Here is a 20,843-nt window from a genome sequence, read left to right as displayed (position 1 = left end):
TCAAATACAACAAGACTCCAGTGTGAGCCACTCCATCCATTTACAGAATCAACTTTGCAATTGTCATTAGGAATAAAGGCAATATTTCTGTTTACTGACGAATTGGGGCATGAAAAGGAGAGGTCATAACTACTATCATTGATAATCAAAGACACTACAGCCGTGTCAACGACAATTAAATCTTTACATCTAGAAAAAATTTTCTTACAATACACATCAATGTCATTGTCTGTGAATAATTCATCACCGATGAATGTATTTAATCGATCAATCAGAGTTCCGCTAGTCCTATTTAGTCCAGGCGCTGGCTTACATTGAGCATACATGAGAGAGGCAGAGAATTTGACTTCGGATTATTGTTAGGGGGTCTTTAGTGTATATGAAACTCGATGTCGTCACGTCCCAGGGTGGTCGACAAATTGATGGGGAGGGGGGAAAGTTGTAAAAAGCGCGCGCTTATAAAATCACCTGTCCTGCAGTTACTATTCATAGTACAGCTTTGAATTTTTTCTCAATATTATGTACACATAACTGGCTTTCAATGTGGTTCTCTACATTTTTGCGATAAACCGCATAGTTTTTCCGTAAAAAAATAAAATATCTCGAAAAATGTATTTTTTTATTATGGACTTTTTATTATTTCTCGAATATTTAAGTCGTTGGCCGACTTAGAGGAAAAGGTTCTCAATAAACGTTGTAGGCCGTTTCTTCCTGAATCCAATGATATATATAGTTTGGGGGTTACGATCATAGATGCGGCGGTGGGAGGGGGATAAGTAGCACTGTTACGCTGCGGCGCGGTCCTCCCCCATGATTAATGCGCGTAGTGGCCTCTCTATCGCATCGCTCCTACTAGTCTATGCATTCAAATTATGTATTTCAGGAACGCTATCTTATGTATTTTCGGTCGCTGAACACGATTTTTCAACTCTCAAGCCTCAATAATTAATAATTCTCATCATAATATACAAATTATGGTCAAAATTACAAACTTTATTATTTATAATTACATTGTAATGAAGAACCATCTTTTTAGGAATCCTATATGTGTTTCTCAGTCGATAAAAACTAATATTTCATGAAGAGACAATAATTATTCGATTTAGTTCAATTATCACTTTGGAATTGCGAAAGTCAATTAATGGAGTAGAAATAGAAATATAAATAGAAATAGTCTTTATTCATCAGATGTAAGAAATACATTGGAACAGTGTCAATAGATTAAATATATATATAGATATAAATAACTAGGCTAGCCTAGTATAGACAAAAACGTTTCGTCAAAAATCAATGTTAAACTCTTCAAACGAATACAGCGACAATTTTACCAGATATTCCCTTAGATACTTTGCAAACATTGTTGGATCTTCTAATATTTGGAGACTGCTTGGCAACTTTACAAAACACTTCTTACCTCTGTATATGGTTTTTTTCGTAAAAAGATCTAATCTGTGCCTCTCTGTTATACGACCAAACCTTGTATTATAACCGTGAGTGTTATTTCTCAAGTTTGTGTCACCAAATTTTTTGAAAAAGACTATAACATCATATATGTATTGTCCATATATTGTTAAAATTTCCAGGTCTGAGAAAGCTAATTTTACAGAATCAGTTCTATTGAGGTTCAGCATAATTCTTATTGCTCGTTTTTGCTGTTTTAGAATTTTATCAAGGTTACTTTTACTTGTACTACCATATATGCAGAGACCATATGATAGATGTGCATGTACTACTGAGTGGTATATTGATTTTAATATTTGTATACTACATAAACTGGACATTTGACGCAATGCATATAGACCTGGGGATATTTTTTTCACAACATTGGCAACATGATTATCCCACGAAAGGTTACTATCTATTAACAGACCAAGAAATTTAGTTTGATCTTTACAATCCAAAAGGGTGTTATTCATAGCTACGCTTGGACACAATTCACTCCTGTTCTGCCTTGTTGAAAAGGGGACTACAATAGACTTACTTGAGTTCAGCAAGAGATTTCGGCTATTCAGGTATTCATTAATAGAGGACAGGCCTACAGCAGATGAGAGTTCTACATCCTCAATCGATTTTCCTGAAAATATGATGTTAGCATCATCTGCATAGAGACACACAGAGGCATGTGCTCGAACCACATCAGGCAGACCCTTGATGTAACATAGGAATAGTAAGGGACCCAAAATGGACCCTTGAGGGACACCATACTTTAAACTTCTTAGGTTAGAGCGATAACTGTATTTGTAACTATGATTGTTTTTCTCCTCAGTATGCTCTATTTCAACAAATTGCTGTCTGCCAATCAAATAAGATGAGAACCACTTCCTCTCCTTATCATGTACTCCCAATTCCTCTAATGCGCGCAAAAGAACATTATGAGACACACTATCAAATGCACGTGTCATATCTAAAAATATGCCAATAATTCTCTCACCTTTATCTATTGTATTAATTATGGTATCTATGAAATCCACCATTGCTGTAATTGTTGACTTTTTTGAGCGGAAACCATGCTGTTCTTTATCCAATAAATGGTTTGCTTCTAGGTATTTCATTAATTGAATATATACCACACGTTCAATGATTTTTGAGAAAACTGATAACAACGCTATTGGTCTGTAGCAACCTGGATCTTTGATGTCACCTTTTTTAAATATTGGAAAAACTTTAGCTATCTTCAGTTTATCAGGAAATTGACCTGCTATAAGGGATGAATTTATAATGTGTGTTAATGGCTTGATTATAGCTCGTAAAACTCGTTTCACTACCGTTATTGGGATATCATCTGGCCCAGAAGAGTGTTTGTTCTCAAATGACATCACTATTTTATGTAATTGACACTCAGTAATAGGTTCAAATCTAAACCTCAATGAAGATTGACAACAACGTGGATTTTGTACAGTTACAGGTCTAGAACCATTGGGAATATCTGGTTTAACAAACCTATCAACAGCCGAAACAAAAAAATCGTTAAATATATTGCTCACAGTACTAGGATTCGTTGAGTGTATACCATCGCTTATTACACTTAGATTTGAGTTGTTCTTCCTATTCTTACCCACCTCAGCATTTATAATTTTCCAAGTTACTTTATTCTTATTTTTAGAATTAGAAATTTTCCCATCAAAGTATTTTTGTTTATTCTTTACAATCATAAGTTTAAGAGCTTTTCTATTATTTTTTATTTGAATCTTTAATTCTTCTCTTTTTGTTTGTCTATGTAAATTCTCTAACTCTAATAATTCTCTTTTTTTATCAGTGACCTCTGGACTCATCCCGTTCCTACTATCAGTTTCTTTCATAGTTCTCAGGATTTTTGGAAAATTAATATTAAAATAATGTGAAAAAGTCGAGATAAAGACATTGTACTTTTCATCCACTGGTGATTGATAAACCTCCATCCAATTTAAATGAGCTAACTCTCTATAGAACACTTCTAAGTGGCAGTCATCAAATCTACGACAAAATTTCCTGATTGGCTTATCGCGGAACACACTCATACCTCGGATCTCGAGCAGCTGCGCATCGTGGTCCGAGATATGAGTGATTATACCCGATATCTTTAAACTATCATCAGCTATGTTGGTAATAAAGTTATCTATCGCTGTTTCAGATGTGGTAGTAATTCTTGTAGGGAAATTGACTTTATAAATCATATTATGCATTTTCAGTACATTCACGAACTTATTATATGTGTTATTTTTCTCCAGAACATTGATATTTATGTCACCTGCAACGATAACTTTTTTATATTTTTTACATAGAATTTCAAGAAGTATTTCTAACTTTTCTAAGAATGGATCTAAATAACAATGCTGAGGTGTTCTATATAAGCAAGCCAGGACAAAATTAAAATTATCAAGTGAAAACTCAGTTAAACAACATTCAAACTCTTTTTCAGTCGTTATTGACTGAATAGCAGGTAGATTTACACGTTTACATATTGAGAAAAATTTATTGTGCACTAGAATCATGACCCCACCCCCAGTACTGTTAAGTCTAGAAAATTGTGAACTTATCAGATAGTTTGGTAGATTTAGTATTTCTGTTTCAGCACTTGACATTTTATGCTCTGAAATAGCTAGTATCTCTGGCTCCAACTCCTGTAAATTTATTTTCAACATTTCCAATCGTGATGGTAGGTGTTGAACATTTTGATGTAATATAGAAATCTTGTCAAAAACTGATCTATTTTTATGAATAGAAGTCTGATTAGGAGAAGTAACTCTCTTTTGAGCCTTGTCATTTACTGTCCGTTTAAAGTGCGTCTATGTGAGTGTAGTGTACCATCAGCAACGTTATCAGCCAGTTTATCAGTGGAAATAGTATAATAATCTACAGTGCTAGAAGAGTCAAGATCCAGTGACAAATTATGATACGCTTTTGCTATAGAATCCGATATGTAGCGCTTTCCCATGAAACTGAAATGCAATCCATGGCGGGTATGGAAACGACGGCCAATGTCTTCAACATTCAAGACCTTAACATTTGAAAAACCACCGCAAAGCTTACGAATGGATTGATTGGTATTCTTAATAGTACAATTAATAGAAGAATTTTTAGGAAGATCATAACGATATGGAATGTTCATTAACAATACATTAGTGTGCATTAAACCCTGCAGCTGATTCCTCAATGAAGTTAGAAAGTCGCCAGATCGATCCTTATGCATGTCGTTGGTTCCACCGATGATAACAATGAGGTCCTTGTTGGATAGGGATGAACCCTCCTGGGTACAGCTGGATGCTACTTGATCGAATGTGGCCCCCGGTTTGATGACACCTTCTACGGCACCGTCGGACGCATCAGCCACCAGCTTCACCAAACGTCTGCCATGACTGTCAGCAACAATTTTTATTTTTCCAGTCTCCTTATTTTTCTTGACAATTCCCTTTGAATTCAATCTAGTATGTTCAATATTTGATGGATTTGGAGCTTTACTAATTGATAAAACAGTTGTTGAGTTTTCGACAATGTTGTCTGATCGCTTCTCGTATGGAGATTTATTAAGCCTATTATTTATTGAAGACATCTTCGCTCCCTCCTCCAGCTCAATCCGATCCTCCCACCGACGTTGTCTCACCTCCATAAGTTCCATCTGCTTAATTCTTAATTTTTCATGGAGTCTAGAGCAGTCTGAACATGTCATTTTTGATTTAGTCTGTGTTGACATATGGGCAAAAGACCTAACTTCCACTCCAGCACTGAATTCAAGTTTTTCTCTATTTTCCAATAAATCATTGACTTGTTTTTTTAATCGTTGTATCTCCTGATCAGTTTGTTCTTCCATGTTTAATGACTCTTCAAAACAATCGATTCTTCTTTGCTTTTCAATATCTAAATTCTTTTTTAATTGAGAATTCTCGGTTGAAATATCACTTAAGATTCCTTGAAGGTCGTCATTTACTTTTAGGCAGGCATCTAGTCGATTCAGAGTACTGATAAGATGAGGGACAATTTCCACAATTGCATCATTAGAATAATTGGAAGATATGACACCCAGTGCTCCATGTATTTGAACAGCCAACTGCACAACTTCCTCATTCATCAGTCCATCACTCAGATGCATGCAGTCCACATCTGACAATTTCAACAGTTCATTTCGATTTCTTCTGGTTAACATTTTGTAAGATTAAATATTCAACAGTCGTAGTAAAGAATATATCAATGAATAATGAAGAACGAGATTGTGTCGTTTATTCGATGTTTGGAAAGGTCAGATAGGAATATTATAGGAATCGCCAAGAGAGCAAACAAGGCTGGAAAACATTATAGGAAGGACTCATGAACGGTTCAAATATGAGAGATTGTCAACGTATATTTGAAAGAAGTCTGAAGCTATTTGTGGAGTTTTTTTAGAATCACAATGCAAAATCAATGACTACTTGAAATTTATGACTGATTATTGTAACATGGTTTGAATTATCTTAAATTGTATTCGTGCTCTTAAGGAAGGACTCTGGTATTGCACATAGAAACTGGTCGAGAAAAGATCCCATACTTTTTTCATTCAATCACACAAACTATGCAATGGAGTCTGTGTTGTATCTAGAAAATATGAAAAAATACCCACAGAAGTAGAAAAATCATTTCCAATAAGGAAACATTACTCTATACAGTCAATACATTGACTTTCTGTCAAAAGGAAACCTTGAAGATGTAATAATGTGACAACCGTTCATGCTTTGGAACAAACCCTCATTCGATCATCTAAAACTCATAGGTGAGTGATTGCAATACCTAGTCTTCAAAGGCTTTCCTAAAATGGCTGCTACTATATAAATAAATCTTCCATCAAAGATATTCTGTTCAAATATGTTGACATGTGACATCATTATGGATATCACTGGAGGGTGTGAAGAAAGTCATCAAATCAAATCAAATCAAATCAAACTGTTTATTCCTCAAAAACAAAAACACAATACATGTTATAGGAGCAATAAAACTCAAGATATACACAGAATTATAACATGACTATGAGCCTAGTAGCCTATGTTGATATTATAATGTATATAAAATAAAATTACTAAAAATACATGACCATGATTAACAAAAACTGTGACTGTTAAATTAATAAACATTGATAACTATTATTGCTGTTAACACAAATAACTGTTGGATAGGAGGAAGGTCCCCGCATGGGCTGTGCCTGTGCGCGGGGACCGAGTTGCATTGGATTTTGATCAAGTACTGCACCGTCTAATAGTTTATTATTATTTTTAAGAAGAAAAATAAACATACACATATATGTTCACAGATGCATGTATAGACCTACACATACAAATGCATACCGTACATACATAGATAGATAGATAGAGAGAGAGAGAGAGAGAGAGAGGAGAGAGAGAGAGAGAGAGAGAGAGAGAGGAGAGAGAGAGAGAGAGAGAGAGAGAGAGAGAGAGAGAGAGAGAGAGAGATAAGAATATAAGGATAATGAGGAAATTAATGTAGAATAGGATCTAAAATCTGAAGAGAAGATATAATATTATAGAACTGAGAATACAAAGAATAAAAATAAGATTAGTGATCATTTGAAGATAATATATCAGAAGGGAGGAGAAACTATGAAATGTATTTTTAAATATAAGTGGTGTGGGCTGACCTTAACATATTTTTAGAAGATTCTCTACCAGTTTGAATTAGCCATGAGGTAAGCATTCTTTTGTAGATATTTGTGCTTGGTAAAACTGTACGCAAATCTGTTGGGATATTCTGGTAGATAATATGGATAAGGTGGTGAGGGTTGGATGCTGATGCAGATCTATTGATAGGGGGGACAGTTATGCCGACATTAATTCTATATCTAGTTGGATAAACATGGTTCACAGGTTGCAACATATTGAAATTTCTTTAAAACCAAACAAAAGCAGGTTCTTGATAAAAAGTTGTCTCAGGTCCAGCACTTTAAATGAATGAACAACGCTTCTGTGGGGTAACGGATCGGAACACAAAGAGCTGCCTTGATAATGGCTTCTGGGTTATTTCCAAACACTTTACTGATGCATTTGTGGAACCTCCCCAGACTATAATGCCAAATTGAAGGAAGTAAAACAATAATAATGAGAGATGAGAAAGATTTCCAGAAGCATAACCTTCTCACGAGAACATTACATTTTTCTTCAAGACTCTGATGGAAACAGAATCTGCATAATATTATCAATGGTCTGGAAGCAAGTGAAGAAATGTGTGATTCTCTTTTGAATGTAAAAAGAAATAGTTATTCGGTCTCCAACGATTTTTATCTTAACATAGTTGTGGCAAATTGTAAAAGTGTATTCTCACCTATAAAAAAACAGAGCTCTGTCATTCTCCACGATGCACTTAAACAAAAAATCCTAGTTTTAGTTCATTCTAGAACAAAAAGATCTGATCTCTGTATTTTTACTAGGTAGCTGTTTAAAGATAATTCAACATTGAAGTTTAAGTGCAGCATGCATTTTTACAATAACCGCAATCTCTGTCAACATCTGATGGATATTTGAAAAAAACTATTAATCTCACTTGGCCCATGAAATTGTGAGTGGAACTAGTTGTGGATTTGACTAAATCCCCAAATATCGTTGACAAATTCTCGTAATGATAACATGGCTCTCCTGAATTCAACTCCTACTTCACTTTTCAAAACTTTCAATACGCTGCAAGATTATAGAAACTTTGTGATGAGAAGAATCATGAAAATTCTCAATGAAGATGGAGTGATACAGGTGGACATTGTTTTTCATGTATATGGTCTAAATTCAAACAAAAGTAGTGAACATACTAAAAGCAGCAAAGTAAAAGAATCACTCCAATAATAGGCTCTCCAAACCATCGAGACTTGATTTCTAAATCTGTGGCAAAGATTTGCACGTTAACATACGTTTAACATACGTTAGCTATGTGCAGGAATACATTCATTCATTCATTTGTGGATTGAATTACAAATCATATAAATATTATGTTTGAGAAAGAATCACAGGCATGGCCCAAAACTATTCTATTCCCAACTTTTGATACTGAATAACTTGTTACCATTTCAAAACAGTCTGAACGGGAATACCATAATGGATGAATCAATCAAAAGTTAGTGGAATACCATTATAATAATACTGTTAGGAATAATTTGAATGAATATTAAAATTTTCATTTCATTTTGATTTGACACATATATATTATTATAATTTATTGGATATAATTTCTCGAAAGTTCACGACAAACTGAGGATTCATGAAAGATAATAACTTTCATAATAAACATAATTACTATTATGATAAAAATGAATGATGAATTCCATATCCATCTTTAAGAACTAAGAAATTCCACAAACACTTCTTGGAAATTAACTGACCACACTATATCAAGTAAGCGTGGCCAGTGTGTAATTATAATTTAGCCTGCAGCGCATCACAATAAATGACTTTGAAATAAAACAATAAAACACAAACACATATTAATATTTTCATTATTCTATCTTAATATATTCCTTGAAACCCAAGTTTCGTTTATTTCAAACAGTCATTTCTTAGTTTCCTTGCAGAATGAGATGAAGTTTGTAATTTTGACCATAATTTGTATATTATGATGAGAATTATTGATTATTGAGGCTTGAGAGTTGAAAAATCGTGTTCAGCGACCGAAAATACATAAGATAGCGTTCCTGAAATACATAATTTGAATGCATAGACTAGTAGGAGCGATGCGATAGAGAGGCCACTACGCGCATTAATCATGGGGTGCCCATGTTTCGTATGAAAACGTTTCCCCAACTTACAAAGCTCTAACACAGTGACATTTTCAAAATGTTTACATGTTTTATGTATCTCAGAATTTGCCCATTGAATTGCTTCATTTACACAAGACCATTTTGGGAGGCCATACCTGTGTGGAATGTCAAATAAAAATACTCTGGTGTGTCTTAAATCAGCCAGCCTCCTACGCAGGACTGATATGAAACCTTTGGCATCATTTCTGGCAATGTCATTACCCCCTCCAATCAACACTGCCGCATCCAGAGGCCCCAAATCTGAGCAGTCACCCACGCTCTTCCTGGTCACATCCTCAAAACAAGCTCCAGGCTTTAGTGTACCTGTTACTTTACATTTTTCATTTTTGTCACGCATTAATTTATCAACAACAGTACGACCCTGGCTACTCATGAATAGTTTAATTTTTCTAACTGGTTTAACAGTTCTTGACTTCGGAGCAAGAGATTTTTTTTCAAGATTTGTTGAGGCAGTAGATTGAGAAAAATTACCAATATCATCATTCTGCTGCTTTAAAAAATTAACGATGGCACTCAATACCTCCAATCTATACTTTTTTGTATCAAATCTGGCAAATTCAAAACTATTATTAATGGATTTACTTTTGTTCTTAGTTCTGATTTTGATGTAGCTTTCAAGGTGAAAGAGCGATAAGAAACCACAGTCAAATGAGTTTTGCTGTTGCAGACAGTCTACATGAACTATCCTATCCGAATTGAGAACCAGTTACATTCTTTCCACCAAAATATTCAATGACCTCTTGTTATATTCTCTCATAGAATCGAAATTATAGAAAGTACTATCAATGTAATCAAATACAACAAGACTCCAGTGTGAGCCACTCCATCCATTTACAGAATCAACTTTGCAATTGTCATTAAGAATAAAGGCAATATTTCTGTTTACTGACGAATTGGGGCATGAAAAGGAGAGGTCATAACTACTATCATTGATAATCAAAGACACTACAGCCGTGTCAACGACAATTAAATCTTTACATCTAGAGAAAATTTTCTTACAATACACATCAATGTCATTGTCTGTGAATAATTCATCACCGATGAATGTATTTAATCGATCAATCAGAGTTCCGCTAGTCCTATTGTCCCTGGCTGGAGCTGGAACGGTCTGTGTCGTAATGTCTTTAGCTGCATCCAGACGTTGCATCAATTGGATATCCACTTTATCCAGTATAACAGTTTTGAATATAATAAGAATTCTATAGGAATATTAAATCACAAATTATTGTTTCAACTGAGTCACATGGTGAATGAATCTCTTTGGCAAGCCTGAGCCAATGATATGTTATAGAAATGGCACCAAAAAGGATGATCGTTTGAAAGCATCATATATTTATCTGTTATCAGCCAGCAAACTTGCCTTATCATATATGCTAGTGCATGTACACTGTATAGGGGAACTGTATCTAGAGAATTAAGCATTTTACAAAATTATACGAATTAAGTTATTATTGTAATCAAAAGAATTATATTTTACTGCCTGCCACTGATGTCATGCCTACGTCATAATCATTCTACCAATAGCGAATTTTCGAGCAAATTAATTACACAGAGATTCTCAGAAAAAGGTTCTAGCCAAAGGCTTAGAAGAAGGCAAGACACTTCCCTTTTAAAATCCTCACCGTTAAGACCTTGTTAAAAAGTTACCAAAGACCTATTAGTGAAATTTTGTTCGATTTTTGTATTTCTTATCTGTGAGCCAATATCTTAGGCTAATTTATCTATTATTTTGTAAAATTATTCATCAATTGATTATTCTAGAAATTCTAATTCAATTATTCCCTAATTTAATTGGTGAAGGAAAAATTCAATTAAAATTCCACACGTGCTAAGACCGAAGCCTGGATCAGCCACCGATCATACAAAATTCGATCTAAAGGAGCCACGACCGCCAAGGGGATTCACGTGAGTCTTCATGTTTTGGGGCCCCAATCTTCGCTTCGAAAGAAAATACAGTGCAGAAAAATATAAAATTTTCTTCGTTAAAGTAATGGCCACGCCGACAAGTGCTTAAAACCATTAGAATCAAGGATTTTATCTGGTATAGAATTTATAAGAACTTGTAGTTGATTAACTATCCTCCACTGCCAGAACCACGACCTTGAGTAATTTTAAAAATCTTTTATAATTCATTTTCATTGTTTCAAAAAAACTGTTAAATTTGTCAATTATAAAGTCTGTTGGATCATGCATAGTATCATGCGAGCACAAGCAAATTTCTAGTTATCTTGTCAATGTTAAACTATTTTCAATCTGTAATCCAAGCTTTAAATCTGCACTGTTAAATTATATATTCTATTGTATTATATTTCCACTTTGTCAATTCGTCTTCTGAGTTCGATTATTTCTTAAGCCTGCCAATTATTGTGTCTGACACGTTCTATATTATCAAGAACCGATCAAGTACGATCATTGAAATGATTGATTCAACCTGGATATTGGAACAGATCTAAGTGGATGTAGTGTGTGGGGTCAGATCGAGATTGTCTATTCTCTGTCCTTACCTGCTCATATATCAGCTTTTATCTGTGACCAACTTCGGCTTGGGAGCGAATTTTTCTACTGTATGGCAGATTCAGCTGGAGATAATATAATTTCCTACAATAGAGCATAAAGCCCGACAAGACTCTGTTCTCGAAGTATATTCCGAACGATCTCTGGTCCTTAGTACCCTATCTTAATCTTCCGGAACTTATTAGAGACGCAGTCCCGTAGATTATCTACATCGGGATTTTTGCTCGACCTGTATGATTTTATATGCTGTTTCATCACAAGTAATACTTTTAAGATATCTGTATTCAGTGTTTAGCGACCGCTACACTACCTCTGAAAATTTTATCATTATACAATCAGTCATAAGAAGAATCAAGGGTGAGCGAGTGTTTATGCCTCCCGCGATTCAGTCGATTATATCGAATCTTGTAGTGACTCAGTCAGTCTGGTGTTCACTTAGCGTTCACGCACGCATTTTAGAGTTCCTAACCTCAATACTGGTGATTCTGTACAAGATTCGTTATACGTGTGTCGACCTAACCTTGGAGGCGATATAATTCCCCAATAAGAGCTTCACTCTACCTAATAAATTACACCGAATTATCACAAGTTCACATTTACTAGTATAAGAACCGTATAAGGATAACTGTCACTAAGAATATAACTGTTTAAACAACTACAAAAGTCTATTATCACTTTATCACTGGTCTGTCACGATTAATAACATTTATCACTAGTCTGTCACAATGAAGAAGAAGTGAACAATTCACTGTGATTTTTTTAACAATCGAGGAGGATCTGGAGGTCTCGAACACGGCCGAACAATCACAGTGCATGTTGATTAACAGAAGGTTCCAGAACGCGCTAGTCATTGGTCGATGACTCCCTGCACCATGACGTGAACTCACGGGAATTATCTAGAAGCCCCCTGTCACCGCCATGTTGTTTACCAGAAGGTTCTAGGAAGCGTTTGCCATTGGCAGACAACTCTGTCGACCACAACACACTGGAATATTCCAGAAACCCTTGCCAAGTCACCAATCACAAGAAAAATATTATAAAATAATCTGAATAGACATAAAATCTTATTCAATTCCATAAAATCCTAATGATTATTCCAATGATCATTATAGAGGAATGAGGAGTCTCACAATTGAAAATAAAATTTTTTTCTTAAAGCACAAACAGTCTGTTGTCTGTGGTTCAAGTCAGCAGACCCGCAGACGGTCTGAAAATCATGAATAGGTCTGAAGACAGCCATACACACTTCCAGACCAGAACAAAGACTCAGACTGTTTGTGGTCTGGTTAGGGTTGATTGGACCATATGAAGTAATACGTGACAGAGAACGATAAAATTTGAGATTCAATAGCCACTTTTCTCTAGGTTTTATAGATTTGACAATAGTGCATGAATAGACCCGCAGAGTTGAAAGGAATAGTATTATAGATTATGAACAAAATAGTGATATGATTCGAAATACATGTGTGAGAATTATAAGAAAAGTTCTTCATCTCCAAAAACCATGATAATTGTTTTTCTCCAACCTCTATTATGAATTTTCTCTATAAAATTTGCTAACTTAATTATTTATTGAATGTTCAACTGTTACAAAAAGAAAACTTTGTGAAACATGTACAAGTATCACAAAGTTTATACTGTATCGCGCTGGGTGTATTCCACTAGTGCAAGTGAATTTACGTGTGTGACTGGGACAATGGATATTGGGTGTCAAAAATTACATGACAGTATAGTGAAAGAGTAGACCCGCAGAGTTGATAGGGATATTATCTATCATAATTATTCTATCAGAAGATTTGATTGGACTGAGGAGAAGGAGGAGGAACGCTTTTTTATGAGTGCAGAAAAATAACCAAGCCATTTATGATTGGGTCGTAATGACCAGGCGCGACAACTCCTGGAGTTTATCATAATTATTATGACTTTAAGAAATTTCGAAATTTCTCTCAGACTCTAGTTATTGTTCCCTTGAATATCTAATGTGTGAAACTATAATGATTTATAAGAGCATATCATATTATTATGTCTGTGAATAATATTCTGATTGTAATAATAATATGATAATTCTTCTTTCTAGAGTTGGTATGTGAGGGAAATGCAACTTTATGCCTCAAGGGAAACGAAACTTGTGAGAAAAATATCACCTGTGAGTTCTAGGAAAATGAATGGAGGGAACAAACAAAATAACTACATTCAATGTAGCATAATACTAGTAACAAAAAGGCCTAATCTTACAATTAGCAGTTGAAAACTAAAACCCACAGCATAGAAAGAGATGTATTGAATGATAAAATTGATAGGCTACAGATGTATAGAAACGAGAAATTGAATTTGTTCAAATACTGATAATATTGAACGAAAATTCAAATTAAACTCTCAAAAAGCTTCTTGCTGTTTGTCAATATTTGGAGTAGTAGGAGTCCTCGTGCTTGTTGACACTTGAGAACATTAAAATTCGATTCTCGTTCAATAATAAAAATAATATTGTTAGAACTGCACTTCGTTACACAAATACTCACTATTTGGCTTTAAGGCAGCTGTTTGGTTACTTGGATACAACATGGTTGACTTTGCTCAAACAATTATTCATAGCTTGCACTAGCAACATGTTTTTATTGGCATGAATCATGCTTACCTTACGTCTAGTTTTGGCTGATCATTGTACTTTCCTCCCTACATGTAACATGACAAAGAAGTAAAAAAATTCTCAATAACAATTATTTGTGGATAACAAGTCATGTAATGGCATAGAAGAATTGCATTACTTCAATTACGATCAATACAAGTAAAGATTCTCATTATTTGAACCAGATATGACTATTTAAAAAAGTCTATATGAATATTATTCGATCAGTTCAATAGATGAATTTTTAGATTTGAAGTCCAAAGTAATAGGTTGGATCAAAAGTAAGAATATACTCAAATTTCAAATGACAAGTATTCATTCATTATTCATAGACAATACACACTATTCCAGTCAAAACAAAAGGCATGCGTCCAAATCTGCTTCAAACCCCAATTAATTTTAAAATATGCCGTCTTAAGGCTATTTAGATATCATGATTGTTTCTTTTTCGATCAATGATAAGATGTTCTGATTTTTTCAGGTAAGAGCACTCTGTCAGTGAAGTCGCCCACTCCTCAAGACAGCGGAGCTTACACTTGTGAGGCTCGAAATGATGTCAGCAAAGATGCGGTACCCATGTCATCGACCATTGAACACTTGGTAGGACCCCATAACAGTTACCGGATGACGCTTGAGGTGGCTTCAGGAGTCATGATTTATAAAAAGGAATTGATTGATTGATTGATTGATTGAGTACTTTATTTATGTAGATTACAATATACTGGCTTATACACTTATATAAAATAGCTTACAATACAGCAAAATTATAGATGAATTTACATAATATAGACTAAGAAAATAATTATTGAACTGTATATGATATGAAAAAGTAATTTGTAATATAATAACTATGGATAATTATATTGTTATGCATCTACATAAATTGGCGGAGCTTTGGAACATATCAATGTCCATTCTTTGGGAAGAATATTAAAAATATCCTCCTCACTAACTCTCTACCGAAACGTTAATTTAATTAATCAAACTAAGGATTTCTTTATTAATGGAAATATTGTGAACGTTCTAATCAATATGAATATTTAAGAGAAAAAAACAGAAAATTGATAAAGTAAAATAATTATATAGGTAGATAAGATCAAATAATTGATTAATAAAATGAAGTAGGCTGAAAGTAGATCAGGGTAATCTACTTTAACTTTCAGTTAAAAACTTTATAACTTAAATAACTTTACTAAATAACTTTCAGTAATATACAGCAGTATGCAGTGGATAATTGGAATAACATGAGTTTATATAATATATATATATATATACAATTCGTTCTATAACAGGTTTAAAGGTTTGTATTTGTGGGATGGGTGGGGGATGGTTGTCATGTGATCGTTCTAGGGCCGGACAGTTTCAGTCATTTGTTCCAAAAGATGTTTTTTTTTAAAGTCAGGATGAAGCTCGCTCGGCTCTCGATGGACCTGATAGAAACAGGAAGTGCATTCCATGCACGACAGTCACTGACTAAGAAGGATTTTGTAGTTCGATGATTGGGTATCCTTAAAGTACTTTCTCCGGTTCTAGTATGTGAAGCATCTATCCTCCTACCTTCAGAGACAAATTTGAAATCATCTTTAAAATAGTTCGGATTACCGTATTTCAAGATATCTCTAACAAGCTTGACTATTCGAAAAAGCCTTTGATCGGGAAGCTTTAATGTTGAACTAGCAATGTGGGCTGGGATGATATGATCATGGCGTTGGAGAGAGTAGACGAAACGTAGACAATAATTTTGGCACCGCTGTAGTTTATCATTCAGAGTGACTTGCATATCGTTAAGAACAGAATTACAATACATTAAATGTGGGAAGATGAGAGATTGAACCAATAATAATTTGATGTTTCTAGGGAGAATATTGTGCATTTTCTTTAATGCATGCATGGCTGAGAATACCTTTTTACAAGTTTTGTTCACTTGTTCTGACCAGTCAAGAGTATTATTCATATTGATGCCTGAATTTTTAACTGAGCTACAGTAAGGAATGTCATTACCGTCTACACTAATTTTGTGAATCGATTCAAGGTCAATATTGTTTATGAGACGAGAATATCCAATTATAATGGGTTGTGTTTTGATGGGATTAAGCTTGAGGCCATTTTTCTTTGTCCATTCCACTATCGAATTGATATCCTGAATCATTATTCCAACTGTTTCATTAATTATTTTTGTTATGGGACAGCTTAAATAGATTTGAAGGTCGTCTGCATAAGTATGGAAACTGGAGAATTTGATAATGGAAGAAAGGTCATTAGCATACAAAGTGAAGAGGAGAGGGCCTAAAATTGAACCTTGTGGTACTCCATGCATAACGTTTTTTCAAGTAGACTTTTTGTCACCAACAGATACACATTGTTTCCTACCTGATAGATAGGATATAACCAAACTAATGAGTTGTGACTGAAACCAAGAATAGCCAACTTATTCATAAGTACTGTATGATCAACAGTATCAAATGCTTTAGAAAAATCAAATAGGGTGAGGATGGTGCATTTCCTTTGGTCCATAGCTAACCTTATATCATCAGTGACACGAAGCAGAGCTGTCTCAGTTGAATGGAATTTTCTAAAGCCTGATTGAAAGTTATGAAGCTTACTATTGTTGTCTGGAAATTTTACAACTTGAGCAAGAATGAGTCTTTCTAGCACTTTGGACAATGCAGGTGAAATATTGATTGGTCTAAAATCCTCAACTTTATTGGGTTATGGAACTTTATTTAGAGGGCGAACCAGAGCAAACTTCCAGTTTTCAGGGAAAATGCCTTCTTCAAGTGACTTGTTGAAAATTTATGTAATGGTTGGTAAAACAGCAAATAACATCTTCTTGATAAATTTAATGGGAATTTTGTCTACACCCGTAGCATTACTATGAATACGTTGAATTGCTCTGAAAAGGTCTTCTTCTGAGATTGGATGGAAATGAAATTGATCAGTAATTGGTAAATCTAAGTTTGTAAACTGCTCTTCAAGATCATCTATATGATTAGCAATGACAACTTCGTCACGTTGGTTAGAGTGCGAAACGAAATGGTCATTTATATTGTTCAATGGTAAGTCAATTAGTGGATCCGATTTATGTTTGCCAAGCCCGAATTCTTTTATTCCCTGCCAGAGTGATTTAGAGTCTTGTCCATTGTTTGTCATAAACGAATTCAAGTACTCAATCTTTGAATTCCGTAATTCCTGTTTAACTCTATTTCTAAGGCTCCTATACTCTATCAAACTGTCCAAGTCAAATGTCTTTTTATATTTTCTATGTGCTTTGTCTCTACGCCCCATCATCTTAAGTATGTCTTCAGTCATCCACGGTACTCGTCGTTTTCTATTAATCCTCCTTGTCACATAAGGTGCATGTTTGTCATACAAAGTCAGAGTCCAATTCTCGAAAGTCTTGACCATGTCATCAACTGAGGGTAACGCTTCAATTTGATGCCATGGAGCTACATCAGTCAGGAAGGCGGCTTCATCGAAGTTTTTGAAGTCTCTATGAGTGATAATTTTCTTTTCTGGCTTAGGTATCTTATGGGAAAGTACACAGTAGATCAAATCATGTCCAGAATAGCTGGGACTGGGATTTGGTCTGCTTGAACAATCTCGTTAGGATCACTAACAATGAGAAGGTCAATGAGTGTGTCAGATTCATTTGTATGATGAGTTGGATCAAGAGGTAAAATAGTCATGTTTAGGCATTGGAAAATAGTAGTCAGTTGGAAGTAGTCAAAGTTACGATTTGTCATGTTCAAGTCGGTGTTCATATCCCCCATAACTAGTATACGGCTATAACAAGGCATAAGAGAAAGCAAGTCATTTTCGAAATCTGTAAAATGACCTATTTTTGGTGGGCGATAACAGATACCAACGAGTAATTCATCAGTACTAGATAAGGATAATTCAAGTAGCATGAACTCTGGTCTGTAATAATACTCTTGTTTAGATGTGATTAAAACTTTTGTTTTGATACCATCTCTCACATAAATTGCTACACCTCCACAAGCTTTATTTAATCTATCATTCCGGAAAAGATTATATCCAGGTAATGCAACAAAATTTGATGAAATACTAGGCTTCAAAAATGATTCGGAAATTCCAATTACATTGAAGTCCTGAAAACGGAAGATTGCTCTGAGTTCATCAATGTGGCAGCTGAGGGATTGGACGTTAAGGTGAGTAGCCTTGAAAAGTTTTTTGGAAGAGTTGAGCTTATTTGCTAGAAACATACCTGCGTCATTATTACTATTATTGAAATAATCATACGTACTTGAGGGCGAGTGAGCTGATGTGTCAGTGAGAGGCATCATGGAAGCAGCAGACCAATCGTGAACCGACCTCAGAACGACACATGACGGGGAAAATGGGGATGAAACTGTTAAAACTTAACCTAAATGAAAAAGTCTCTTGATTCGAGTGCATCCTGTATGCCTTGACAGTTCGGCTCCCTCCACCATTTAAAAACACTAGTTCAAAAAATTCACTAAACACATCAATAAGATGTAGATGTTGTGATCTGTGGAGTGACAGTGATGAATAATCCTAATGGTGAATAAGATGAAGATTGAGGAAGAACTGGTAGTGAGAGATCTAGTCCAAGTTGAGATAGAGCGAGTAGGTATCCAGTAGTGGAAGAATCGAGTCCGAGTGGAGGTAGAGCGAGAAGGTATCCAGTAGTGGAAGATCGAGTCCAAGTGGTGACAGAGAGAGATGAAATTCAGTGGTGGAAAATCAAGTCCAATTTGAGATAGAGAGAGATGGAATTCAGTAGTGGAAGATCGTGTTCAAGGTGGAGATAGAGCGAAATGGGATCCATTAAAAACTGCAAAAGAGGAGAAAAAGCCAGCAGAAAAACGAAAAATCTTTAAGAAAGTTATCAATTGAGGAAAGATACATAATACAACTGATAATGGATGATATTTGCATAAAATGGAAGAGAAATAGTATGATTTAATGTGAGAAAGAGCCCAATATCAAATTTGGATATTAGTGGAAAGTAATCAGATAGAAAGAGGAATAATAGAGATAGAAAGAGAAATAAACATTTGAACATGCTGGATAGCTAGTGGGGAAATCACAGGGAAAATAATGATAATAATGGGGAAGAAGAGAAGAGAAAGAAGGAATGTGCACAATTGAGAAGAAATTCTGAAACTGAACTATAGAATAAGAAATAGAACATCGTATTGTGATCTTGAATTGATCAAGGAAAGAAGAAGAAAAGAAAAAGAAAGAGAAGGAGAAGAAGAAAACGAAGAAGAATAGAGAAGAATAATAATCATCATTGCAAAAATCAAGAAATGAGGAAGAAAAATAAGAAGTAGAGGAGACGCTTGAGAAAGAGCTAGATTATTCTAGATGAGTTTTAAATAGGATTGAACGGTGAAGTTTAAAAAATATTATATAGTATTAGAAGTATAATTAACCATTGGGAGCTGCAATAACGATAGAAGTAGTAAATTGAGTACTGTAATATTTTAGTGATGAATGTCTAAGATAACGTTAAATGAAAAACAGCCCCTTTATAAGCATATGAACAGACTACCCACCTCTCTGTTCCATCAATAACTCTTCACACATTAGCTTTTATTGTTCAAGCTGTGGCAATAGTAGAAGATATCATTATGTACACCTAATATAGAAGAGATTACTATCTATACCTATAGATTACATCTATATCTATAATGTATGTTAATCATCCATTTTATTTGAAATTCAGCATTTCGAAAATAATTATTAATTATGGAAATAATTTTGGTAAGAGATGTAATTATTAGTAAGAATGGAGATAATGATTTTCTTAGTACCCTCTGGAGTAGATTAGTTGATGCATTGAACGTAGTTTCAGGAATTAATATCAAGATAAATTATTAATCAGTATTAACAAATGTGGATCTCTTCAGTTTGAAATAATTGCCTTATATATAATCATAAATAGCAGTGGCAAGATTCATTTATAGAACAGGAAGCCAGGTCATGAAAAATGCCAAGGTATATCTACTGTGAAATCTATTAATACAAATTTCCCATTATTGTAGTGAAGGGCACCTTAGTCATCGAATCCTGAAATGATTTAATTTTCCTTTATTTTTTGGAGGTCGGTCATCCTCTCGACTGTGTGGACCCTCTTAGATCCTCCCTCGCCAATAGAGATCTCAATCCTCCCGTCAGATGACCAGACATTCCTGTGCCCATGCTGGTCGGCCGCATCATTGAGGATCTTGAGACGCTCCGCAGTCAGATCCTCGCGAATGGTGATGCCGGAACCCTTCAGCTTCCTCTTAGCGTCGAAGATCATCTTCCTGGTCTGGTAGCTGCAGAGTCGAACTATGATGGGTCGGTCCTTGGGTTTTGCTTGCCCTTGTTGAGGTGGTTGATGCCTTCCAACACAATGCGAGCGGTTGACATCCGCCAGAGTCATGGGTACTTTCAGCTTCTTGTTGAAGACAT

The 20,843-nt window shown here is 34.9% G+C and overlaps 1 protein-coding gene across 1 annotated transcript in view; it reads left to right on the top strand.

Moving 5' to 3' along the window:
• LOC120351072 overlaps nt 1-20,568 on the top strand; it is a 39,747-nt gene extending 19,179 nt beyond the window's left edge. Inside the window, exons 2-3 of the mRNA XM_039427029.1 lie at nt 14,881-14,999; nt 20,491-20,568. Coding sequence (XP_039282963.1) covers nt 14,881-14,999; nt 20,491-20,568 — 197 coding nt within the window. The remainder of the gene's footprint in view (nt 1-14,880; nt 15,000-20,490) is intronic.
• Nucleotides 20,569-20,843: the final 275 nt, after the last annotated feature.

The sequence above is a fragment of the Nilaparvata lugens genome, chromosome 4, assembly GCF_014356525.2.
Source record: "Nilaparvata lugens isolate BPH chromosome 4, ASM1435652v1, whole genome shotgun sequence".
Classification (NCBI taxonomy): Eukaryota; Metazoa; Arthropoda; class Insecta; order Hemiptera; family Delphacidae; genus Nilaparvata; species Nilaparvata lugens.
The sequence above is the reverse complement of the archived record's forward strand: the minus strand, read 5'-3'. Positions and strand labels throughout refer to the sequence as shown.